The sequence below is a fragment of the Canis aureus genome, chromosome 6, assembly GCF_053574225.1.
Source record: "Canis aureus isolate CA01 chromosome 6, VMU_Caureus_v.1.0, whole genome shotgun sequence".
Classification (NCBI taxonomy): Eukaryota; Metazoa; Chordata; class Mammalia; order Carnivora; family Canidae; genus Canis; species Canis aureus.
In genome coordinates this window covers 70,285,107-70,311,722 of record NC_135616.1, presented here as the reverse complement: position 1 = coordinate 70,311,722, position 26,616 = coordinate 70,285,107, and the positions used below count along the sequence as shown (strand labels likewise).

Below are 26,616 nucleotides of genomic sequence, written 5' to 3'. Positions count from 1 at the left end.
ATGGAAAAATATGTATCTTGTTTAAGCACAGATGTTTGGGCTTTTCTGCTAAATATGTACTTGAAACTAACTCTAATTATGCCCTAAGCCTTCTAGCGCAAGTTGATTTTTTAAACAAATTATGCATATGTTTGATTAAAAATTTAATTTTAATATTAAAAATAAATCTTTCTACCAAAATCTGACAAAAATAGTTCAAGAAAAACATCACAGACCACTATTTCTCATGAACATAGTTGCAAACATCTTTAACAAAATGTTGGCAAATTGAATCCAGCAATATACCAAAAGAGTAATGTACCATGACCAAATGGGGTGTATCACAGGAATGAAAGTTTGATTCGACATTCAAAAATAAACCAATGTAATTGACCATATTAACAGAATAAAAGATTTTTTAAAATCGAACCATCGTCTCAATAGATGCAGAAAAAATCATTTGAAAAAATTCAATATTCTCTCATGGCTAAAAACTCTCAGTAGACTAAAAATAGAAGTGAACTTCTCAACTTGATAAAGGGTAATTCTGAAACAAAAAATAAAAACAAAAAAACCCTATAGCTAGCAACATACTTAATGGTGAAAGACTGAACGCTTTCCCTTAACATAGGGAACGGTGAAGAGATGACTGCTTTTAACACAACTATTAAATATTGTGCTGAAGTCCTTAGTCAATGTATAAAACAAGAAGAATTAAAAGGCACAAAATTTGGAAAGGAAAAAGTAAAACTTTCTCTATTTACAGGCAACATGATTGTCTATGTAGAAAACCCTAAGAATATTAAAAACAAACAAGAAAACCAATCCAATTGGACTTAATAAGTGAATTTAGCAAGGTAAAAGGATACAAGATCAATATACAAAAACGAGTACACCAGCAAAACAGATGATTGGGAAAGTATAATCTTATAAATCCTATTTATAAAAACATCAGAAAGCATGTAATACTTAGGGGGAAATTTAATGAACCATGTGCAAAACGTCTATGTTGAATATTATAAAACACAGAATATGTTTTAAAACATTATATATAAGCTGAGAGAAATTAAAGAATGCTTAAATAAATGAATAGATATATCATATTCATGGATTGGAATACTCAATATTACTAAGATGCTAAATCTCCCCAATTGGATCCATAGATGCAGTGTAATCCTATTTGAACACAGCTGTGGTTTTCAGACATTGATGAGGTGATTGTAAATTTTTTTTAAAGATTTTATTTATTTATTCATGAGAGACACAGAGAGAGAGAGAGAGAGAGACAGAAGCAGAGGGAGAAGCAGGCTCCATGCAGGGAGCCCGATGTGGGACTCCAGGATCACGCCCTGGGCCGAAGGCCGGCGCTAAACCGCTGAGCCACCCAAGGATCCCGGTGATTGTAAATTTATATGGAATTTTTAAGATCATACAATGAATCTAAAATAGAATAAAACAAAGCCAATGCTGTAACAGAGACAGCAGAGAGGGAGGAAGAATAGTGCCTATCAGGTAACTCAGAAGCTCCTCGAGCGAGACACTATTTGAAATGCTAGTTGAGGACGCCTGGGTGGCTCCTTCGGCTCAGAGCATGATCCTTGGAGTCCCGGGATCGAGTCCCACATCGGGCTGCCTGCATGGAGCCTACTTCCCTCTCTGCCTGTGTCTCTGCCCCTCATTCTCTCTCTCTCTCTCTCTCTTTCTCTCTCATGAATAAATGGAGCTAGTTGAAAGGTGACTAAGTACTTATCAGTTGGAGACATTCATGGGAGGCATTGATCTACTTAGGTTTTCCTGATCATAAGGAATTGAAATGCATCACATTTAGTTAAATGAAAGACTTGCCCAGAAGATAAAGTCTCATAGAAATCCTTAGAGACTCCTTGTAGATTCTGAGCTTGGAGGGTAGTCCTGGATCTGAGGCTCCTCTCCTGGCGTCAGCAGCCACAGCCCCTAAATCTTTATTGTGGTCTCCTGTCTGTGTCCCTCTTCTCGTGGCTCCTCCTACCATCTGCTTTATTCTCTCTATACCTCCAGGTATGAAGCTAGAAGGATAGGTTAAAACCAGATGGCCAAAGGCTTTGTTTGGCCAGATAGGTTGGTTTTGATCATTGTAGCCACTGAAGCTTTTTAAACAAGAGAAGCAACTGCTCAGATTTGGCTTTGGGGCAGATAATTCCATTGGTGTGTGAAAGAGACTAGAGGCAGAAGACCAAGGAAGGAAGTATTCCCAGTAGGAGATAATAAAGCTCAAAAGCAGTGGAACTCAGTGAATATGGGATTTGGATAGTAGCAAGATACATCCTACCCTGGTTGAAAATTCCTCTATCTCCTTAAGAAACAGAGGGAAGGAGAATTAAAGCATCTGCATTTTGCAAAAACCCCCCAGTTGATCTTGGTTGAGAATGACTAGTCCAGACGAAGTGGCATCTATGGGGACTGAGTGAGAACAGAGGGATGGATTTAGGGACCACCAGACTTGGTGGGAGGAGTCCAGGTGACTCTGTAGTTTCTAGCAGAGGAAGCTGAGCAGATAATAGCTTCATTTTCCGGGCCTTGAGAAACAAAACGCAAACTAGGTTTATATATGGACTGGAGGTGAGAGAGGTGGAGAGAATGTGGGTGCACGTCCCACAGAGAGCTCAGGAGTCCGTCACACTGACAGTACCAGCAGGCAGTGCCCAGAGACGGGCCGACTTCAGCCAGCCCTTTAGCTTTGCCTCCACGCCACAGGCCGAGTCTTAGACTCTGAGCAAGAACAAAGCAACTTTCTCCTTGGTTGGGCTGTGAAGGGGGTAGCGTTAGTTAGCATGGACTTCGTTAGCGCCTTGGCTTAGGATGCTGGAACAAATTGCACCAGCAGATCCGTCAGGTTCCAGGATTCCACCCTGATGGTTCTTCCGAAGAGACTTTAATGAAGGGACAATTGACAGAGATGTGGGGAGGATTTCAGGCTGGGGGGGGGGCAACGAGACACGTGGAGGCACCAAAGGATTTCAAGCCGTTACTGCATCTAGGCCTGAGGAGGCAGAGGGAAAGGATGGCACTACTGAGGCCCGGGGGGGACAGGGCTGTGCAGAAGATGCTAGAGTCACAGAGGAAGCTGCCGCTGCCAGAACCAAGGCTCCGAATCAGGAGGGACGAGCAAGAAACAGCCCTGCCAACCTCTCCCTGCGTTCACACCCCAGTGTCATACCAGTGCCTCCCCTGGGTGAGCCAGTTGGAAGCTAAGCCATGCGGGGGGTGCAGGAAGGAGGGATCCGCCTGCAGACACCGAGGGGCAGAGGAGGGTGGAGGCTGGATCAGGTGTATAGGTTTAGGGGGCACATGAGATGCACCAGCATAAGCGCATCCCCCCAGCAGAGCCTGAGGGAGGCAGCAGCTTGTGGAACTCTGTGGAAGAACAGAAAAGAAACCGCACCACAGGCAGTCAAGACAAGAGACTGGGATCCCTGACAGCCCGGACCTGCCACCTGCTGCCACACCCCGAAGGTCCCGGGGGGCACACCTCAGGGCCACACCGCGGCCGTCCTGGCCTGGGCTGCCTCGCCCTGAGAGAAGGGGTAGGTGGGACCAGGGGGCTTTCGAAGCCTTCCACTCGGGTCCCTGGGCCCTGCGACCCGGGGCTGGCACCGGGTCCCCACTGCCCGCTGGGCACCGAGTGCCACCCCGGGCAGCGCCAGGGGATCTGGCACCCGCTGGGCCCCAGGGGTGCTCCTCTCTTCCAGCGAAGCCCTGGGACGTGCAGAGTCAACCAGGGACTTTCTTAAACGTATTTTTCACTGTGATGAGGTACATTCAAAAAGAAAGAAGAGTGTATTCATCTCCAGAAAGCAGCAGCTCCGCGGACCCGCGCCGCCAGGCTCCAGGTCCTGTGCCCCCCGCTCGGTTCCTGATAACTGAAGATGAAACTTGAACAGCAAAAGGGAAGTCTCCTGTCTCCTACAGGGTATCAAATCCTGTTTCTACACGGTTTCAGTTCTTAAAGACACAGGATTCCATATTTTCTCACCCAAGAGGCTGGAAGGCCAAGAATGTTCGCTGACCACCAACCACATTTGTTCGAGGCCCCTGGGGGGGCAGTGTGCTGGGGGGGGGGGGTGAGATGGAAGTGCGCTGCAGAGCCTGCGGCCGGCCTGCGAAAGGGGTCTGCAGGTTAGTGAAATGCCTCATCATCTTTCTCCTTATTAATATAAAGAAGAGGTCTGGGTGAGTGCACAGATTTGCTCAGCCTCGATCTGGGGCCCTTAGCGCGCTTCTAAAGCTTTTACTTTCCTAGTTCCTAGGGGCGGGGGGGCAGATGACTCATCATTTTCTTTTGGAGGTGGGAAGATCTGTGCAGCCCGGGGCCCCAGGTTCAGGTTCACTCCAAGAGTGGCCGCAAGGAGAAGCCTGCTCCTCTGTTGTGCCACAAAATGTCCCAGCTTGCTGGAGAACAGCCCGAGGTGCAATGTACTGAGGTCTTGTCGCCTTCTAAGCATTTATACACATTCAGTTATGGGGGTAGTTTTGTGGGCTCTGTGGTTTATTAAAGAGGACAGAGGGGGGCAGCCCAGGTGGCTCAGCGGTTTAGCGCCACCTTTGGCTCAGGTCATGATCCCAGAGTCCCAGGATCCAGTCTCACATCGGGCTCCCTGCATGGAGCCTGCTTCTCCCTCTGCCTGTGTCTGTGCCTCTCGCTCTCTCTGTCTCTCATGAATAAATTAATAAAATCTTTTTAAAAAATTATAAATAAATAAATAAATAATAAATAAATAAATAAATGAAGAGGAGGGGAAGAAAAGAAGGCAACATGAAAAAGAAAAGGTGGGGAAGGTGTCTGTAAGGTCTTCAAGCGTGTGAAAATGCACAGTAAAGAGAACAAGGGGATGTGTCCACTGAAAGAGGAGACAGGAAAATGTTTCCACAAAGATTCTCTTTGGGACCCAGAAGCTTTCTCACCGAAGTTAGATAACAGAACAGAACAAGATGCTGTGGAATCTCTCACATCAGGATCCATTCATTTGCGTATTCTTTGATTTCAACAAGCAATAACCATGGAATGGGATGCGTGCTGTGACTCACATCCAGAGTCCAGGAAAGCACCTTAGTAAGAGTGCTTAATCAACTTTGTCAGATCACAGAAGATTGCTGGAGAAAATGACATTTAGCGTGTGATGTAAAGGATGCTCGGGAGTTAGAGTTAAAAATAAGGAGGAAGAACAGCAAATTGGAGAACCTGATTCAGGATAATAGAGCCAAGGACAGCAAAAACAGGAGAAATGACCCTAGAGGCTCTGCTCCTTGGAGATATCATTCCATGTCGATCAATACACTGCCTGGCTTTCTCCGACTCTGTCCATATGGCGTGAACATCGTGCAACAACACTAAGGGTCGTTCGGCCCTGTTTAAAAATAAAGTTCAAAAAGGGCAAAGTCATGGCTCTGGTTCAGATATGAAATGAACAGGTGATAAAATGTTTACTTATTAAGGATTAAATAAGATCATAAAGATCATTAGTCAATGGGGAGGCTGAGCAGTTATATCACCAGTTCAAAAGAGAATCCAAAGAGCAGGCATATTTATCGATTTGGGATATTGAAGTGAATGTGCCAATGGAAGCAAACTGGTTTTTCAAGGAGGAGGGAGGGAGAAAAGTAAATTGACCTCTATGAACAGGACATAATTTGCATGTCTAGAGACGAGAATTATTTTGCACTGTTACCAGTTAGCTATAATTTACAGTTGTAAAATGGCTCAGGCAGTGGAAGACTATAATTAGATAACCTGAGGAATGTCCTCTAGACAATACATAGTTTTCCCTTGAACTTTTCCCCCACATGACCGATGAGTTCAAGTTCTTTCTTTTTCCCCCTCCGGGCCAGAGCCCGTGGGGATTCGTGCGTCCACCTCCTCTGTGTGTATACATGATAAGCCAAGTACGCCTACGCAAACATTAAAGACTTAAATAATAGTGTTGTAGAACAAATAATAATACAGTAACTATTTTCAGTGTTTAAATAAAATTGAAAAAACTAACCAAGAGGCTTGTTTTCCTGTGTTTTCAGCCCCACACCTCCACCTCTATCGTCATCAACCTATTGTGCTTTCAACATTATTGTTACAAGATCTTTATGAAGCAACTTCACTGCTGACTTACAGGAATCCCTAATTTAAAATAGGCAAACTGAACCAGATGAAGAATTATAGGAACAAAGGAAGTAGGTTAGGTCCATGCCCTTAAATGGGGAAATAACCCTGAGAAATTCACATCACAAATGAAGTAATACTAAATGATGGGGGTGTGGAGTGGGGGTGAGGGCTTAAATAGAATGAGGACAAGAGAGAAGGACTGGCCATTCTATCAGTCACTCGGACGGATATTTTTAGTACCTACCATGTGCTAGGCACCGCGTTAAGCAACCAGGGATATATGGATAAATAACACGATCCCTGTCCTTTGGTTGTTTACGGTTTAAGCAAGAGTGTTCCCTGTTCAGACCAGATGGAGAAAATTACTAGGTCTCCTCTCCTCAAACTGAAACAGGTCTAAAGGTGAGACTTCAGAAGTTATGTGATAAGGCGGTCCTCTAAGGGGTGTGTGTGTGTGTGTGTGTGTGTGTGTGTGTCTTGGGAGGTGTCTGTCCCTTGCTAGTCCTGGTAAAGCAACCCCCCCACGCGCGCACACACAATGGACACTTAACTACTGATCGTTTAAACAATAGCTAATTCATAAATTAGTAACAACTAATCATTAATAGTTTTATTCTTGAATAAGTATTTTATTAATTCTATAAATAAATGTATTGGTTTGGTATAATAAATTGATTATTAGAGTGAGTAATTAATTACTAGTAAAGTTAAGGTAACATTAATAATTAGCAAATTCACTGCAATAGTTCAAGAACTACTGCAAGGTACATTCACTGGTTCTTTCCATTCTCTTACCTCAGGATGCAGGCCCCCACTGGTGTTTCTCCAACTCTCTTATTTTCTCAATTTCAGAAAGTACTGCCTGGCAAATTGAGCCTTCTGTGGGTTTGTGACATTTGGGAGGGTACTTTTTTTTTTTTTTTTTTTTTTGCCTTGCTGTTGGTCTGGAGGAAAGACTCCAAGGAAGCTCCATGGATGTCGAGATGCTCGGGAAACAGTGCTGCTTTCCAGGCCCTGGGCAAGCTCACTTGTTCTGTCCAGGAATGAGGGACAGCAGATTCAGACAGAGCAGAGGGTGGTTTCAGGGCAGAACAGAAGCCGATGCCCCGCACAAGGCAACTGAGAAACCCGTTCGAGAAGGGTCTTGATAATGGATGGATAGATATGTAGTAGGTTATTAAGGAAAATCAGGGAAGTTCCAGTTACATCTCTGGCCTTTCAGGGTGGTGTCTTAGAATGCAAACACTGGACTGTCCCTCGCACTTTCCTCAGCATTGTGGTCGGAATTCTAGGCCAGCGGCTTTTGGTCTGATCTACGATGACATTTCTGATCTTCTTGAACATATCGGACCCAAAAAGGTCACGCTAGAACACCCAAAAGAGCAGGTGAGCTGCCTCCAGGGCCAGGCTGTACCCTGAACACAGCTCCAGATTTAGGACACGAGTTCTTCAAGCGTGCCACACCGAGTGCATCGGCACCTGCTAAATACAGACTTTCAGTGTGGGTCACGCTAACGGTGATGACGCCCATGGCAGCAGAAGTGAACACGTCCATCTCCTTTGTTCCAAGATAGATAAGTGGGGGCAATCTCATCGGGAAGGTCATTTTCCAAATGCATCATCCAGGAAAGTTCACTTGGCTCCAAGTATGGGGTAGTTTGCAGATACTTCGACCTTGGCCAGCTCCACTCTCAGCCTTCGGGTTACATGCCATTACTGAGGGGGCTTCCAGAGGCACGTCCCCCCTAGGGACTCAGCAGCAGGGATGCTTTAGGTTCAGAGCTCAGGATCCCCACCCCGTCTCCCATTCCTCCTTCCTTCTTTCCCTCTCCCTCTTTTTCTCCTGCCCTTCCTGCCTCTCCCCTTCCTCTTCTCCATTCATCCTTCTTCCTGCTCCCTGGCTTTTGTTTACGAGCCTTCTTGCTGTGACACAGATGACCCTGCCAGGACTTCCTGGATATCGCAGGAGGGAAGATGTGTCAGTGAGATGCAGGGCCTCCCCTTTTCTTCTCCCTTCTGCCGGGACAGAACTCACAGCGCTGGTAAGTACACCCGGACTGTGGAAACCCTAGCATTGATGGGAAAGAAGAGAGGGGCTTTTGGGTCTCTTGCTTTCCTGTCCGTTAGTGTCATCACTTCAACCAAGGTTTGGGGCCAAAACTGGGGCCTGATTCAGTGATGGAAACCCCAGGCTGGGCTGGTGCAACACAGGGAGGGATTGCGGACAGGAAGTGGTGTGGCCGCGTGGGTGTGAAGGAAGGGTTTCCTCCCTCTGACACTTTCTATGCTGAAGGGCCTTTCTCAGCCTCTCTCCCATCCCCCTCAGCCCAACAAAGAGTCACTCGGTAATGGTGACTCCATTCAGACGTGGGGTGCTAGGTCGTGCACACAGCAGCAGGGGGAAGACAACCAAGTAAATCTAATCCCCAGCAACTTATCTACTTCCCTTGTCCCTCCTGGAATAATACAATAGTTGCTCAAGTTCATACAGAAATTTTGCTTCTTCAGGGTAGGAGCTGGGGAGCTGAGACACCCCTGATGGTACAGGGAGGTTGATAAGGACATACTTAGCAGCCAAGCTCAGTGAACGTCTGGTTTTCAGAACTCTTGTCACAATAGTCAGTTATCCTGGAGGGGACCCCCCAGCACCATGGCTCATGACCCTGGGGTTCCCTAGTTTGGGCTCCTTGACTCCAAACTTACTGCTCTGACATCAAAAGTGGGGGCAGCTCCACCTCAGTGAATACGCAACTCAGGGAGGAAGCCCCCTGTGTTTAGCAGCTGGTGTGAATCCAGGCCTTGTTAGCAGGTAAAGCAATTAGCACATCGGAGCAAAGTGACTGGATCTGGGGGTATTTAGGAGGCACAAATGGCGGGCTTGGTGAATTGCCCTGGGGACACAGAGGTTTCAACTATCATGCCAGGTGGGTAACAGAGTCCTCTGTTGAACAGGTAAAAACAGATTGAGAAGCGTCTTTGAAGGGAAGACGAGATCACGAGTACAGCTGTGAACAACGTGTTGAGTGGGAGATGTTCGTACAATGTTCTCTCCGAGACATGGGGCAGGGCAGCTGGATATACCTGCCCTCGTTCTGCGTATTATCGGTTTAGGGAATTACCAGTTTAGGGACAGATGGAGATGGAGGCCCCAAGAAGAGGAGTCCCTTTATACTGTGAAGCAGCAGGTAGAAAGACAGAAAGGAATGCAGAAGCTAGCATCTTAATTTAGGGAACGAAAGGAAGATAAGACCTGAGATATGTCCACTACATTTGGCACCCAGAGCTTATTGGTGACCTGCAAGGGGGCAGTTTCAGCGAGGGGGGGGACAGTTTCAGCTCTCTGAGGACATGGCTCAATTTCAATCCCCAGTGTCCCTTATAGCTCAGTGAGGCCGTGTGACTGAGGTCTGGCCACAGACTGTGGGCGGAAACGAGACACTGTCACTTCTGAGATAGAACTGCTCCCCACCGTCCTCCCTGGGCCCCTTGTCCTGAGTCTCCCAACCAGAGTAGAGGACCCCAAGGCCTTGGGAGCACAGAGCAACTCAATGGAAGGAGACGGGTCTCTGAATTATCATATTGTGTTATTGGGAGCCAGGGGACTCAGGCCAGGGAGGCCAGCAGGCATAGACACCCCAGGGTTAGCAGGAGAGTGGGGGGCAGCCAGCGAAACAGCAGTGCCAGAAGGGGTCAGAGTGGATCGGGAGGTCAGTACCGCTGGGCTGAAGGAATGTGCAAGCCGGGAGAGCACCGAAGTACTGTTGTAGGCTCAGGCTCAGATCCTGTCAGAACCTCAGGTGTTCCCTGCAGGGACAGAAAGTGCTGGAGTTGAAAGACTGGCAGCTTCAAACCGTCTGCGGGTACAAGGCACACACTCTGTGTGTTCCAACTCACAGCCGCTTCGGCCCCTGGGACCTTGGCTCTGAGTCTGCCCCTCATGAACAGGCTCATCGCCTGGACCGTGGCAGTCCTGGCCAGCCCTGTGAGGTGTTGACGCAAGGTCATGCCACGTTTAGACCCCAGGTCCTGACTGTAGCCTGACTCCATCACCTCTGCAGCGGATCAGGAGTCATGTAGGACCATCTGGGGTTCCAACCTGGTTCTGCTCCTTGCTCATGGGGGGACCTTGGGCAAGGCCTTTCCCTCATTGCATCTGAGCCCCTCGCCTGCAAAAGTGAATGGATCAGGCTGGATGATTTCTAAAGTCTCTTACTAAGAAATGCCATCATTCCTGAAACAGGTGTATTCAGGAAGCTTCAGCCTGGTTTTGCCAGGGGGCAGCAGCCCAGGTCTTTAACGGCAGACTTCCAATGCCTCTGACCAGGGAAATCTTGCAGCCTTCAGCCTGTGTAAAAAGAGGTCTGGGGGGAAAGAGATACTTCCTCGCCTAGCAAAGGAAGGCCCACGAGGCGTAGCCGATATGAATATTTGTATGAAGTCAGCAAGTTGGTCACCCCTGGGAGGGGCTGTGTTCTCTTTCTTGTCTCACTTTCTTCTTTTTCAACCATCTACATTTACAACCAAGCATTTTCCTTTGTTCCCATTTCTTGTGCCCTTTATGATGACATGGCTCCGCCCTCCACAAGTCCCTTGGTCCACGGAAAAAGAGAATTGGAAGAGGATGGGGAGTCCTCTACCATTTTGCTTTTCTCGCTGGGGCCACCTTCAATTTGTCTTGGTTCTGCTTTTCCTGAAATAATAGTTAGACGGGACTTTTGAAAGGAAATTGCTCTCCTCATCTGCCAAAATATTTGTTTTTTTAAACTAGGGGACAGATTTCCCCCATTGCATTGTGATTCAGACTAATCTAAAGTAAAACTGTCTTCTGATCCTGTGCCACTTGGAATGGAATGGGGAGGTGATCCAGGAGAGCAGACAGGAAAACCAGCCTGGGATAGAACATTTTCTATGACGGTCCAGCATGGGTGGGGGTGCTGACCAAGATGGAAGGCTACCCAAAGCAGAAGACAAGCACGAGTCATGCCCAGCATGACCATCCCTTGCTGACCCAGCGGGGGTGTCAAGAAGTCCCACCGGCTTTGGCACCCCCAAAGGTGCCCCCTGCACTGAGCACAGTTACAGCCATGGGGAAGATGACCAGGAAGGGAAAGCAAGACCCAGGGCCACCAAACAGCCTTAAGAGATAGAAGGTGCCCTCCTCTGGGACCAGGAGATATATTGTATTTTTAAATTCCAAGAACTTGGCAAAAGGAGAGATCATAACCATCTTTATTATCCAAATTCTAGAGGAGATAATTCTGCACAACTGGAACCTACTAGCTGCCAAAGTGGGCGGAGGTGACTCCTGAGGGTGGCCTCCCTGCCCGGATCCACTCAGGGCCCTGCAAGGCGTCTGCTGGGGACACAGCCAGGAGCTCCGAGGCGGTGACCCGGCCGCAGGTCCCCCTGGACCCAGCCGCGGAGGGAGCCCTCCTCCTCCCAGGTGTGAAAAAGACCAAGGCTACCTCCCTCGGCAGAGGAGGACGGTGCTTGGGCTTCACCGGGGCAGGCAGCCGGCCACAGGGTCCGGCCGTGGCACCGGCATAAAGTTCATGGGGCACAGCAGCAGTGGGCACGTCTTCTCGTGCTCCTTCAGCGCCTCGCTCAGGTGCTTCAGCTCCTCCGTCAGCTTCCCAATCTCTCTCCGCAGCACGGTGTTCTCTTGCTCCAGGCACTCATACTCCTGGACAGGGACACAGAAGGAGTGGGGTGCCTTCTGCAACCACATTCCCTCCCGGCGTGCCCACCTCCTCCCCAGGTCAGCCTTCCCGCCAACTGCACCCCCTGCCACCACCCCTGCTCGTTTGTTCCCTTGCTTATCATTTCTCTCCTCCCACCACGATGAGAGGGAGGGCAGGCTTTGCTTTTTGAATCGACTTTATGAAGATATGATTTACAGCAAGCAAAATACACCTGTCTTAAGGGTGTAATTCAGTGAGTTTGGGCAAATGTTAACGTTGGTCAAGAGAACTGTGTCACTCCTGAAAGTTCCTGCGCAACTCCCCTCCCCTCCCCCAGCTGCTGAGCTGCTTTCTGACGATCTCCGATCTCCGTTGGGGTCACTGCTGTGGCCTCAGCACCCAGAACAGTGCCCAGAACCTAATACAGGTTTGCCGACTGCATGAGTAAATGGATGAAAATATCCCTTGCCTTGGCTTCGCCCCAACGCTCATCCTTGAAGTCTCTACTATATCAGAGTCTGCAGAGGCTTAGACCTGGAGGGGCTCAGAGAGACCCCCTCAGCCCAACCCACACAATGCAGAAACCAGACATCCAACCTGTGCTGGGCACTTTCTTCTTCAAAGGACAGTCCCTGCCATTTCTGGGCGGCTCTATTAGAAAGCTGCTCTTTGCACTGATACAAAATCTCTCTCTCTCTCCTTCAAACCCACCTATTGGGCTTGGTTCCACCTTAGGGAACCACACAGAGTAAATTCAATACTTCTTCAACATCGTAGTTCTTAGTTCTTGAAATATTAGGAGACAGCCACATACCACTTCCCCTTAGGTATGCTCTGAGCTCAACTGTCTCAGGTCTCCTGAGTTCCTTGGGTTTTGGGACTTTTGGCCCTCCTGCCCTCCTGGAGGTCATCCTGAGCCACACTCTAGTCTGCCAGGATCTCTGAAAAAGGGTCATTCCCAGAATGCAGTGCATGATTCTGGGGACGGCTTGTTCATGCCAGGGGTATGCATGGAGGTGGCCTGCTCCAGGGCTGGACCCCAGTCTGCAGCCACCACACTCTGGGGATTCTCCCTAAGCTTGCAGAGAAGTGCAAGCTCTGTCTGCTTCTGCTGCTTCTCTCGTCTAAATTTGGACGATGACTGATGTTCTAGAGATGAAGGGTAGGTTCTACATCCATTTCTCTTGACTTTCACCCTGTCCACCCTTCCAGCCTAGCAAAATCTTTCTGAATCTTAATGTGTCAGCTCATGGATCATGACACTACGCAGCTCATGGATCATGATACTACACAGCTATAAGCTGCCCATTAACTTGATAAGTAGGTCTTCCCTTTTGTTCCTCCAAGTCACTGGTAAGTTCTACAACACTTGACCAATGGCAGAGCTCTAGGGCATGCCAAGAGAGATCATCTCAAGCCTGACAATCTTATTTAAATCTTGCTGCAATTTTGTTTACCGTGCATTTCCTGAGGTGGGGACCCAATCTTACTATTATCCATCACATCTTGTCTCTTGCTAGTAAATTTTAATAAATAACTTTTAAAAGTCTGATTTTTTTTACTGGCCTCTATGGCACACACAAATTCTCAACTCTGCCTCTTTGCAAATGCTGTCCTGCTCCACTGGACTACACCTTCCTCCTTTTCTGTGTGAGCCCAACTCAAGCCCATCACCTCCAGGACGGCTTCCCTGGCCACAGCACCTAATGAAACTGCATCCCTCATTATGTGTTCTATTCAATCAAGTATTATATTCAATCTTACTCATACTAAGTAAGAGCACGCCCCAAAGATCAGAAATGTATAGCAGCTAGGAGCCTCTGCTACCCTTTCCTGTAGCTACCTATTGGGCCACTGCCCAGTGACTCCTCTGGCTCCTTCTCTCACCCACTTCCTTCCCTCCCCAGCTCTAGGCACCAGAGGGACTGCACACAGAGGCCATGTGAGTCTTCCCCAGGTGGGCCCTCAGGGTGGTCTGGAATACTCTCCAAGGCAGCAAGCCGCACCCCTTTTCCCTGCAGGCTGTCCAGGGTCAGTCTGGCTTCACTAGCGCACAGGCCCCATTCTGCCTTCAGCTCTCCTGCCAGCCCCAACTCCTCACACTCTCCTCTGGTCTCAGACAAGCTCTAGTTCTGAAGGCCAAATTCCATCTACGGCGCAGCAACAAGCCCTCCGTGGGCGAGGGAGAGTGCAGATGGGAAGACACGGATAGTCATCTCGGGAAGCCTGCATGCAGCAGGGGGGTGACAGGCTGCAGCTCTGTGGGGCACGTGTACACACATGCATGTGCGTGTACGCACACATACACGCAGCTGGAAATGTTCTTCACCTCCAAATAAAATGGAGAATAGATACCAATGGTTCCAATGAGCTAACATTTTAACTAGATTCCAAAAAAACAGGAAAGCCTCTTTTTGTGGCAAAATATTTCAAACTGCCCTTCTGGATTTATTGAATTTTGTGGCAGGATGCTGTGAGCTTCGGAGCTTTATCTCTGGAAGCCATGAGGGGCCACGCTGCTTAAAGTCTTCCTGAGGGACCACTGCTTCCCCCGAGCCCCAGCCCAACAGGCCCCTCATCTGCCTTCTCTGCAGGGACTTTCTCTTCTGGGATTGGACTTTTACTCATAAACCTGCTAAAGGACTTTCATTGAGCTGAGGGAATAAAAACCAGAGAAGTAGTCAAGATCTTCAGGTGAGAACAGCTCAACAAAAACAAAAGGAGGCGCTGGGGCAGATGGAATGGAGCTGAGAGGACAGAGGTACCTGGGCTTGACACCCAAGAAAAATAAGTAAGAACATGAGGCCCTTTGTTGTTGTTGTTGTTGTTTTCCAAAGATATGATCAGTTTAGCTCAAATCTTGCTGATTTTCACATCTTTGGCCCCATGAGGTTTGGAGGTTTGCTGCCTCCCCTGGCATTAGCCAGGACATGGTCACCCGCAGAGACCTGGTGGTGGTAAAATCATTGCATAGCCCAGTTTGGCCTCAGAAATTAAGCTGTCTGGGCAGCGATTCTCATCTGGAGCAAATGTGGCAGTCCCCAGGGGACATGTGCACTGTCCAGGGACAGCTGGGTTGTCACAACTGTTGATCCTACTGCATTGAGTGGGTAGAGGCCAGGGAGGCTGCTCAACATCCTACACAGCACAGGACGGCCCTCTCCCCAAACAAGGAATTATCTGGCCCCAAATGTCAATAGTGCCGAAGCTAAGAAACCCTGGCTTGGGTGTCTAAGAGGCTGATTGGGGAATAAGGGGCTGTCTGGGGGTATCCAGGATCCAGGATGACACATCTGCACACAAGCTGATGTGGGTACCAGGGACCAGAGATGAAAGCAAAGGCAGAAAGGAAATGAGGGGGCGGGAAAGGCCATCAGGAGGGCACAGCCACACACAGACCCCTTTCACAAGCGAAGAAAGTGAAACTCTGAGCGGCGCGGTGACTTTTCCAAGGTCATGCAGACTTGGAACCTGATTTCAAGGTCAATGGCAACCCCTGACCAAGGAAGCAATTCTGCTTTCACTTGGCAGTGCCTGGCCCCAAATTTCCCCGTGGTGGTTACCAGCAGCAAAGGGCTGTCGGCGCTCAGGATTTTACAATAAGCCTCTTCCCAAGCCTGAAGCTGCTGTCCTTCCCAGCAGAAAAATTGTGTCATCCGGGAGGGCTCTAGAAATTGGGTGTCATCATCAGTTTCTGAACCAAGGGAGGACGACACGAATGAAGCGTTCTCTTAGAATATGTAACATCTGAAGAAACCGTGACAACACAGACCACAACCAAACTGCCCAAGAAATCCGTCAGTTGGTGACATTTAGGGTTCCTGAGGATGGCATCGCTGCCTTCCTTTTCTGACTCAACGTTCTTTCTCAGTCTTACACCTTGGGGTGCCCGGCTCGAACCTGTCTGACCCACTTCTGAGACACCTTTCAGCCTCTTGTAGAAAGCTGGACTGTTCACTCGGGTCCCTATTTGTGGATGTGGACTCAGGCGTGTGCCTAGTGTTCAGAGATGAATAGGGGCTGAAATCCCCATAAGAGGTGTAGGCGCCTTGACAGGATGATTTGAAAAGCCACAGTGAGCGCTGAGGTACACAGACGCACATTAGGAACAGCTTCTCGGCACCACGGTCGGGCTTCCAGCAATCACCTCCCCGAGGGGAAAACTCACACCGAAGAGTGGCCCCAACCTCTCGGGCACGGCCTGCCCAGTGCCGGACTGTCCCCCCCCCCCCCACCACCAACCGAGATGGAGAATTGGGAGGAGGGTGAGGGTGGCCCAGAAGCTTCTAGGAGCTGGGACTGGAGGAGGTTTCTCAGGGTGGGAGAGGTAGGAGAGGCTCAAGGTGAATGGACGAGGTGGGCAGGACAGAATGGTGGGAATTCTAAACAAGCCCTAAATAGTCCCCTCTGTGGTACTCGAGAAAGACAAATAGAGACCTGGAGTTACTCTGAGATATGCAGCAACAGCTGCTCCACAGGATGGGACAGACCATGGGCTGAGTAAAGCCCTTTGCTTTTTCTCTTTTTTAAAAGATTTTATTTATTTATTCATGAGAGAGAGAGAGAGAGAGGCAGAGACACAGGCAGAGGGAGAAGCAGGCTCCACACAGGGAGTCCGACGTGGGACTCGATCCCGGGACTCCAGGATCACACCCTGGGCTGAAGGGGGCGCTAAACCGCTGAGCCACCCAGGCAGCCCTAAAGCCCTTTTCATAGGCTAATCTCCCCAGGGACTGGCAGGCAGCCATGGCTACTGGGAGGAAGCTTTCTGCACCTGTTAGTGTCTCCTAGAGAGCGGGCCTGAACCCAGCTTTGAGGAGGTATCTGAGACCTGTGTGTGGCTCTCACTTTCCCCATCCTTGATGTGGCCTGGAACCCGAGGGGGCCTGAAGGGCTTTTCTCCAAGGACCCAGAGCAGCATGCTAGGGTCACTCACTGGAGCACAGTAAAACTATTCACCACATTTTTAAACCTGACACTCCACCCTCAATACGTAGATTTTTTTTTCAAAGTTTAAAAAAAATACTTTTTTTTTTTAAACTATATTTACTTTTTTTCCTACGTTAACCCTGCAGAACATAGATCCCCATTACTGTGATGCCCTCCCTGGAAAGAGATGAGGAATTAACAGCAGAGCTATTGGGACGCCTGGGTGGCTCAGCGGTTGAGCATCTGCCTTCCACTCAGGGTGTGATCCCAGGATCCGGGATTGAGTCCTACATCAGGCTCCCTGCGAGGAGACTGCTTCTCCCTCTGCCTCTCTCTGTGTCTCTCATGAATAAATAAATAAATATTTAAAACAAAACAAAATGAAACAAAAAACAGCAGAGCTATTATTCATGTGCTACCCTTGGGTCCAGAGAGGACATTCCCCTTCTACAGTAGGACTGGGCTGCATTTCCATTTTCCTGAACCAGCCACCTGCGCCCCCACACCTCCATGTGACCAATAACACTAGTATGTAGCTAGTGACCGGAAAAGTGTGGACTACAGCTTTGGGGTCTATATATGGATGGAGTCACTGTCCTGGCCTCCTTGAAGCTGTGTTTCTTCAAGATTGGCCTTGACAAAAAAAAAAAAAAGATTGGCCTTGACAAGGTGATCGGTCAGTGGTGGGTAAACTTGATATACTCTTCTGGCTCCATCGAGGCAGAGAAGGGAATGTTCTCCCATGGAGGGACTGGGTTTCAGATCAATTAGCCCCATTTCCCAAAAGAGCACCTCGCATAATTGGTCATGTGACACAGTGTATGGACCCCAAGAGAAGCTAGGAACCCTACAGAAGGGTCCCCCACCACAGTTCTAAGAGGAATGAGGCAGGAGTAAATGTGGTGCTACCCCTAACTTCCCCAGGCATCTGGCTCATTTGGGTATCAAATCCAACAATGACAGATACTGAGAGAAACTCATCTTTTTTGACACTGTAGTATTTCTGCTATCTTCTTATGTAGGCAGAGTAAGGGCTTCCCAAAGATGTCTACATCCAACCTCTGGAACCTGTGAATATACTACCTTATGTGGCAAAAACAAACAAAAAAACTTGCAGATGTGATTAAGTTAAGAATCTGAACGTGGGATCCCTGGGTGGCGCAGCGGTTTGGCGCCTGCCTTTGGCCCAGGGCGCGATCCCGGAGACCCGGGATCGAATCCCACATCGGGTTCCCGGTGCATGGAGCCTGCTTCTCCCTCTGCCTGTGTCTCTGCCTCTCTCTCTGTCTCTGTGTGTGACTATCATAAATAAATAAAAATTAAAAAAAAATTAAAAAAAAAAAAAAAAGAATCTGAACGTGGGGAGATTATACTGGATCATGTGGATGAACCCAATGTAATCACAAGGGTCCTTACAAGTGAAAGAAGACAGCTGGGTGGTCCAGTGGTTGGGGGTCTGCCTTGGGCTCAGGGCATGATCCCGGAGTCCCGGGATAGAGTCCCACATCGGGCTCCCTGTGTGGAGCTTGCTTCTCCCTCTGCCTCTCTCTGTGTGTCTCTCATGAATGAATAAATAAAATCTTTAAAAAAAAAAAAGTGAAAGAAGAAGTCAAGAGTCAAAGGAGATGTGACAATGGAACAATGTCAGAGTAGTGCAGCTTGACAAAGGCTTAACTAGCCAGTGCTGGCTTTCAAGATGGAAAGGGGACCACACGCCAGGGAATACAGAAGCCTCTAGAAGCCAGAAAAGGCAAGGAAACGGATTCTTCTCCGGAGCCTCTGAAAGGAATGCAGCCCTCCTGACACCCTGATTTTAGCCCCATGAGACCCATTCCAGACAACTGACTTCCAAAATTGTAAGATAATAAACCTGCGTTGTTTTAAGCCACCAAATTGGTCAGAATTCATTAGAGTTCATAGGAGACCATATACTTGCCTCAAAAACTCCTATGCTTCCAATAATAGGAATGAGAGCTTACTCCCTCTCTTTGTGATCCAGCAGCAAGGCCCTGCCTACAGTGGTGCTAACAAATATTAGTGGAATGAATCTACTTGCCCTCACTCCATGGAAGGAACACGTGTGTGTTATGGATAACACATGTGTGTTATCTATGTCATTTAGCCACCACCACACACATAATCACTTCGGACTTACAACTGAGTGTCCCCTAGTGTTTTCTTATATTAATGCACCTGGCTTCGATGAGAAGCTTCCTGAGGGGAAGGGCAGACGGGGTCTGAACGCAGGGCCAAGTGCTAACTGAGCCACAAGTGCCCTCTGGGATTTTTTAGTAACATGAGGCTAAAACCTGGACTGCTTCAGGATCAAGGAGAAGGAAGAAAGGAAGCAAAGGACATTCCAACTCTTCTAGGGAAAGTTTACCGGACCAATACAGGCTGGGAAGGACCTTCTCTGGCCATCGCCACAGTATTTGTGTGAATTACTGAAATTAAGTGTAGTGCATCACTTATCTCTTTTTTAGGGCCCAATCTCCCTATTTCCAAGGAAAGAGGCTGATGTTTATGAATTATGCCCACTGTTGAATTTCTATCTGGATCAATGTGCATCCTAAACCAGTTCTCAGTTTATTAGGAAAGGGTTTTCAGAGATTGTTGTTCCCCCTTGTAACACCTCAGTGCCTGCTATGCTGTCGACACCCCCAGAACAAGCTGAGACAAGCTATGCCAAGACAGCAAGCAGGGAAGTGCTAAACTTAAGTCCTCAATTACTTGCACCCATCCTGTGTAAAGATGAGAGTTCAGAACTGTCGCTCATTTTTGGCACGGATCCTTGGGCGCCTCTGAGGCCAGTTCCTGATATGAAGCAGTTCCCATGTCCTGGCTTTGAGATTTTGTGGGATTATGCATAAGGGTAGAAGAAATTGGAAGAGTTTAGGATAAATCCCAGGTTCCTGATGTGGGTGATGAGAAAGGGGGCGAGCTCCATTAACTCAGTGTGAAGACAGAAGAAAGAGTCTCAGAAGAAACACATATCACCACCATGCTGCATCCAAGCAGCCTGCAGCAGACCCATTTGGAAACATCTAAGCAGACGCTGGAGATATGGGGTGAAGGCCCCGGAATGGAGGTCTTGCATGGAGTAATCAATGTGGGGAGCTAATGCTGAGAGAACAGGTTCATAGATCAAATCTTCCAGGGTGGAAAGGCTAAAGGGCAGAGTCTGAATGCCTGGTCAACACCAACATTGCAGAAAACTGACAGAGGAAGAAGGTAGCAAAAGAAACTGAGAAGTTTGGTGTGTTGGTTAAAAGGGACAAGCGAGAAATGTGGTCTTTTAGAAGCTGAAGACCTTGAAAGAACATCTCAGGAAGGGGAGGGTCAGTGGTGTCGAATGTTTCAGCAAAGTGATGTGATGGCTGATGAGCCTAGAAAGAAGCCCCTGGACCAGACAGTGCCAGGGCACTAGCGACCTCTGCAGGAGCAGCTTCCATAGGAAGGGGGTGTGTGTGCGCACATGTGTACTCACGTATGGTCATGTACGTGTGTGTGCATGTGTGTGCCTGCACGTGTACGTGTGTGGGTGTATGTGCATGGCTGTGCACATGTGCATGTGTGGGTATGTGAGTGTACATGTGGATGTGTGCATGGCTGTGTGCCATGTGCACACACGTGTATGTGGGGGGTATGTACATGTACATGTGGGTTGCATGCATAGGTGTGGGTGCACGTGTGTGTTCGTGGGTATGGGTGCATGCATACGTGCATGGGTGGGGAAGGGCAGCAGAGAGGCCAGCAGAGAGGACCGGGGAGTAAACGGCACTGAGGCCAGTGGAAACAGCAGGATCTCTTGAAGGAGTTGGAAAGGGAGGAAGGAAAGAAAATCAATGGGGCAGTAGCTTGAAAAAGAATTGAGATGGAGAGGAGGTTTTGTTTTATTCTGTTTTGACTTATAAAAGGAACTTGAGAGTGAGAAACAACCACTGGATGAGGGAGAAAGATGTCAGTGAGTGAAGAATCCCAACACTGGGCTGGAAGGACACAATGAAATGAGACGTGAGTGTCCAAATTGGTGGCGACCAGGACATGACCTTGGGGCCGCCACCACAGTGCGAGAGCGGAGGATGGCTCCTCTCGGGGGGGGGGGGGGGCCCTCATGTGGCTCTGCCCCAACCACAGGCTCACCTCGTGGAGTTTGTCAGCCTTCTGGGTCTGCTTCTTCCGACTTCTCTGAGCAGCAACTCTGTTTTTTTCTCTCCTTCGGACCTTCCGATCATCATCCTCGGGACTCTGGGGGAAACGTCTGGTTAGGTGCATTGTCTGGCCCCTTCCTTGACCCTCTTCTGCCCTCTTTCCTCAGCATCGCTTGGCTTCACTATTTTATTTGCAGTCAGGGCCAGTGCTTGTTTCTTCATGGGAGGGACAGCAGTTCAGGAGCACTCACCACGTGTTGGGCTGGCCTTACATGTTAATACCCATGAGCACCCTCATGAGCACAAATGTGTGGTGTGACTGCCATTTAAAAGATGAGGATAAGAAACTCAGAGAGGGTAAGGAACTTGCCCAGGTATCACAGCTTGTAAGTGGGTAAATGGGAAGTGGAACTCAGGTCTGTTGGACTCCAAACCAACGTTCATAAACCTCTACCCCACAGGGTGTGTGCCTGGAAGAGGTGCGGTGTCAACGTCCATCTGAGAACAAGGAAGGCAGAAGGCATGTGCTATCTGGAACTTGCTGCGTGCCAGGACTTATGCCACCACACACAAACAGGTACTTTTGATGCCGCGTGCAAATATTACGCTTATAACCAACTGCAAACACACAACTCTACCAACACATCCAATGATCTTAAACACCACCTCATTTGAACAATACATGATGGACATTTTGTTTCACGGGTCAGAGTGAATCAGAAAGCAAGCTGATGAGGTGTCTTGAAAGCTCTCAGCTTTATATGAGATTTAACCAAGCCTAGTTGAATCTTTCAAGTGTTCTGAAACAGGCAGGCTAAAAAAAAAATGTACCTACCAAGGTAAAAACATTTCAGTCATAGAAAAACATGGAGAAGTAGAGTATTTGTTTTCCAGAATCCTGTGAGAAGGTACCAAACGGGTGAGGAGGGGGTATCCTGTTTTAAAGAAATAGTTTAAGAGGCAAGAGGTCGGGATGCCTGGGTGACTCAGTGGTTGAACGTCTGCCTTTGGCTCAGGGTGTGATCCCGGGTCCTGAGATCAAGTCCGGCATCGGGCTTCCTGCGGGGAGCCTGCTTCTCCCTCTGCCTGTATCTCTGCTTCTCTCATGAATAAATAAATAAAATCTTTAAAAATAAATAAATAAATAAATACCAAGAGGTTAGTAAGATACAAATACAGGAAAGCTACTTAAGTATTAATATTAATGGAAAGCAAATATTAATAATATGAAATAATGAGTAATTTCAGTTATTTTATCTGGTCTTGTATTCCTTTTTTTTTAATTTTTATTTATTTATAATAGTCACAGAGAGAGAGAGAGAGAGAGAGAGAGAGAGGGGCAGAGACACAGGCAGAGGGAGAAGCAGGCTCCATGCACCGGGAGCTCGACGTGGGATTTGATCCCGGGTCTCCAAGATCGCGCCCTGGGCCAAAGGTAGGCGCCAAACCGCTGCGCCACCCAGGGATCCCTGGTGTTGTATTCCAAATAGAAGAGGCACATATCTTCTCCCCAAGTTCTGATGGGTAAGGAATTTTCAGTATGTGGAGAAATGTAAGTCTATAGAAGGAGACAAATAAATAACATATATAAAAATAATACAGCAAATGGATGTGGTCTGGAAGTAATGCTTAAGGGACTGGCACAAGGTGTTAAAATGTAGTTTTTTAAAGGCAAAGAAGTCTTGGTTAACATAACCAGAACACCATAGGGATGAAATGTGATGTACAGGACAGAACTTTAGCTTTAGAAATACATAGCCCCCAGTTTTTTCTCTTACTGTCAGTATAGCCAGGGGGAAATGGGTTAATTTTTCCGAATGCTCAACTTTCTCATTTATTGTAAATGCGAGTCATTCATTCTTTCAAGAAGTATTAGCTGAGTACCTGCCATGTGCCAGGCACTGGTTTAGGACTGGAGATGCATGCCCTGAACAACTGATCAGTCATCTCTGCAGCAATCATTCTAACGGCCTAATGCTTAGGACTAGCATAGGATAAAATAAGATTTTTATCCTAAAGCTCCCAGGACAGAGTATGCCCTTAGTAACCTCTGTAGAGGTTGCTAGTTTTTGAGTCTCCCATAGTGCTTGTCACCAAATCATGCCTCTTCGTTCACAACCAAAAAGTCATAGGACACAAGAAAACAACCTGTATCCTGCCCTCTGAGAGTGGACACTCAAAACTGGATTTACCACCAATCCATATGGCCACAACCTGATAACCCAGCAGTAACATTTAAGCAAAACAAAAAGCGGGAAGCAAAGTGTTAAGACAGTCATAAATTATTAAGCATATCTTCATCAGTCCCCATAAAAAAAAAAAAAAAACCATGAGAGGTTATTATTATATTCATTTAACCGGTGGGGAAACTGAGACTCAAAGAAGCCAAGCAAAATGCCCAGAGCCACTCAGCCTGTGTGTGCTAAAGTAACCGAGGTCCAAACTCAGAAATGTGTGACTCTCTAGCGTCACCTGATGACACGATGTGCCAGGCACCGAAATGGAAAGGGGGGGCGCATAATGAGCCCGATGGGAAGTGCTCCGCTGGCCATCCCCGCGGGCCAGCTCGCCTGTTTCCGGAGCACGCAGCTGCACGTGCCGCCGAGGGTCCGCCGGGGCTGAAGTGGGCCGAGGGGTTTCGCCCCACTCAGGGCCCCCACCCTGCACCCTGAGGCCGACGGGCCCCGGGTTCCCCATTCGGACGGTAGATGCTGGAGTGCAGGGACACGAGCTGCCCCTCGGCGCGAACGTCCCCTGCGCGCACCCCGGCGCCCAGGGAGGGCCACGCGCGCCGGCGGGGGGGGGGGGGCAGCGGGCGCCGCGCAGGGATGGCGACGGCGGGGCAGCGCGGGTCCCACGTGCGGGGAAGCGTGGACCGTCTGCGCCCTCCCGCCTCCCCGCCTCCCGGGGCGCAGCAGCCGGGCCGCCGTCCGGACGCCGCGGGCCCCGTGAGCGAGCTGGGGACCCTCCCCGCGCCCCCCCTGCGGTCTCCGGCCCCCGCCGCGCCGCACCCCGGAACCCCAGCCCCACGTCCGCGTGCCCTCGGCGCCCCGCTCCCCGCGCCCCGCTCCCCGCGGGCCTCCCGAGCCCCGGCTCCACTACCTGCGGCTGCGGCTGCGGCTGCGGCTGGCTCCCGGGCGCCGCGACGCTCCTCTGCAGGACGCTGCCGGCCGCCGGGAGCACTTGCGACATGCCGGGCGCTCCTCCGGCCCGGCCCGCCCGCCCGCCGCGCAGCCTCGCGGAGGAGCGGCCGCGGGCCCGCCGCGCCCTGCACGCGGGCGCTGCCTACCGGCGCTCCCCGGGCGCCCGCATCCCCGCGCCCCCGCACCTGCCGCCTCCGCGCCCCGTCCCGCCCCGCCCCGCCCCGCCCGCGCGCTTCCCGCTCTCCCCCAGCCGCCGCCGCCGCCGCCGCGCCACGCGGGTTTCCCCACCCCGGCCGGCCCGCCCCTCCCTCTCGCCCCCGCCCCGTTTCCTCCGCTCCCCGCCCTCCCGCGCACCTCGGGGTCCCAGATCCCACCCAGGCCGCGGCTCCCCCCGCCCCCCGCGCTTCGTGGAAGTCACGTGGTGGCTCCGAAACCCGGGAGGGAACGCGAAGCCCCCGCCACGGGAGACGACGCTCGGGCGGCCGGGGGGTCGCAGCCCTCGGGGAACTCGGGCTGAGAAACCCAGGTGGGCGGCCTGGAGGGGGCGGCGTTTCCCGGACCCACCTCGACGTCTTCCTGCGCACCCGCCCCGCCTCTCCCTGGCGCCGGGGTCACGGTCTCCCGGGACTGTCTTCGCGGCGGTCGGTCACGCAGGCTCCACTCCCCGTCCGTCCCGGCCCGCGAGGGGCAGGCCAGGGCCGGGCCGCTGCACCCCCCACCCCAGAGCCGCGGCACCGGGGGGCCGGGGGGCCGGGGGGCGGGGGGGCGGGGGGCGCCTGCGGTGGGAGAAAGCGGGGCGGGGCGGCCCCGGGGTGAACTCCCTCCGTGGGGGCGGGCGGGGGGGAGGGGGAGGCTGTCCTGAGAGCGAATCTGCCCCCGCGGACGTCCCAGTAGCGGGTTCGGGGCTCTGAACCTCAGATGCCTTTTCAAGGTTAAAGTGGCAGGTGCTCTGCCTACAAGGTGAGATGCGAGCCTTGACGTCAGCCTGGGGACAGGGCAGAGGCACTGGCGGGCCCCCCTCCAGCTTGCCTGACGGTGCCAAGACACGAAGTACTTGGTCCCAGCAGAGACAAAAACCAGCGGTTTCGGGTTTGTGGTCTGCACACTGTGAGCCCCGGGAAAGAAACATAACCGCGAACCTAGAAGGGCGAGTGGGAACCAGCACCGGGAGGTCAGACGTGCCTTCCGACTGTGGTCGCCCCCGTCTTCAGGCGCTGGGGCGGCAGCGGGGGGCGGGGGCGGGGGCGGGGGGCGCTCCGGAGTCTCAGTCCAGCGCACTTGGCTCTCCGCCAGGATTCAGGACCCTGGCGACAGCTTTGGGTGCACTTGATCGCCTGGCCGGGAGCAGCAAAATAAGCGGACGATCTTGTCTGTGCGATCAGGGGCTGCCCAACCTACGGAGCCCAGGGCTGAGTGCAAGGCAGCGGGAGGACTGAGATGGGCGCGACCCCTTATGGGGACAGTGCTTACCCGCATAGCATCAGGGCCAGCCACACAGCGGAGCCACCTCTACATTCGGTTATCCGCCTACAGTTCTCTTCTCATCTCCTGTTTATCCTTTGCATCACGCTACATCGCTCACGGTTGCCCCGGAGCGATTACTTTTGCAAACCACACAGGTACACGCAATGGTCCTAGTACAGCGCTGCGCGCGCGCGCACACACACACACACACACACACACACGTGCGCAGTACAATCATTGCAGTAGGTCGACGGAGAGCCCTCAATTCCTGGAAACATAAGAACTCTAGCAAGATAGGAAAACTTCTGGGTCAAGTGGTCTTGAATTTTCAGAAGTGCTTTCATACCCCAGTGTTGTTTAGGAAGGGAAAGGGTGAGGTGAAAGCACAGCGGACATTTAGGTGCAGTCCCATCGTGCCTTCTGGGTATTGCCGCTGGGCTGTTCCCACGGAGCCACACCACACCCTAAGTCCCCTGGGGCTGTACCTTCTCACTCCCCACAGAGCCTGGACCCAGCAGAACTCTTCATATAGGCATAGGCCTTCTCTCTTAGGTTATCCAGGGGTCTCTTCAAACATATCTAAAGGAGGAGGCTTGGTTAACTAGTGAGCATTTAAGGAACAAGTCAGTTTGACCTACTGTCACATATCAAAATGAACAGATTAAATAATTAGATGCAGAAAACAAAATCAGGGAGATAAAACAGAATTAAATTCTTTATTAAAGCCCTGGGATAATACATCATGGAGAGACTTTTCTACGACAACATATGACAGGAGATAACCCTTGGAAAAATCTGAACTATACAAGAATGTTAAAGTGCTTTAGATGAGAGCATGCCCAGAAATTACAAAGACATGGGAAAAAATATTCTCAATAACTGTGATAAAGGGTTAAAATCTCTATCATATATACAGTCCGTAAAAAGGAAAAAGAAAGGGTGGCTCAGTGGTTGAGTGTCTGCCTTTGGCTTAGTTGATCCCGGTGTCCTGGGATTGAGTCCTGCATCAGGCTCCCCTTTGGGAGCCTGCTTCTCCCGCTGCCTGTGTCTCTGGCTCTCTCTGTGTCTCAAAAGTATAAATTGCACAAGGGACATGACCTGGCATTTCCCAACAGAGGAAATATCAGGGAAAATAG

At 50.1% G+C, this 26,616-nt stretch overlaps 1 protein-coding gene across 1 annotated transcript; it reads right to left on the bottom strand.

Annotated features, from left to right (window-relative positions):
- Positions 1–11,323: 11,323 nt before the first annotated feature.
- BATF3 (basic leucine zipper ATF-like transcription factor 3) lies at positions 11,324–24,134 on the bottom strand. Its single transcript, XM_077902177.1, has 3 exons — positions 23,976–24,134; positions 20,866–20,970; positions 11,324–11,795 (listed from the first exon to the last, which is right to left on the bottom strand). The coding sequence occupies exons 1-3, from the start codon at positions 24,063–24,065 to the stop codon at positions 11,610–11,612; spliced, it is 381 nt and encodes a 126-aa protein (XP_077758303.1). The 5' UTR covers positions 24,066–24,134; the 3' UTR covers positions 11,324–11,609.
- Between the last annotated feature and the right edge of the window lie 2,482 nt (positions 24,135–26,616).

Bases quoted from the DNA above. Each gene is read 5' to 3' on its own strand.
- BATF3 (XM_077902177.1), bottom strand. From the start codon at position 24,065: ATGTCGCAAGTGCTCCCGGCGGCCGGCAGCGTCCTGCAGAGGAGCGTC. The intron at 20,971-23,975 runs GTAGTGGAGCCG...CGTTTCCCCCAG, and splicing joins AGCCGCAGCCGCAGCCGCAG to AGTCCCGAGGATGATGATCG. The intron at 11,796-20,865 runs GTGAGCCTGTGG...GTCCCTGTCCAG, and splicing joins AGGCTGACAAACTCCACGAG to GAGTATGAGTGCCTGGAGCA.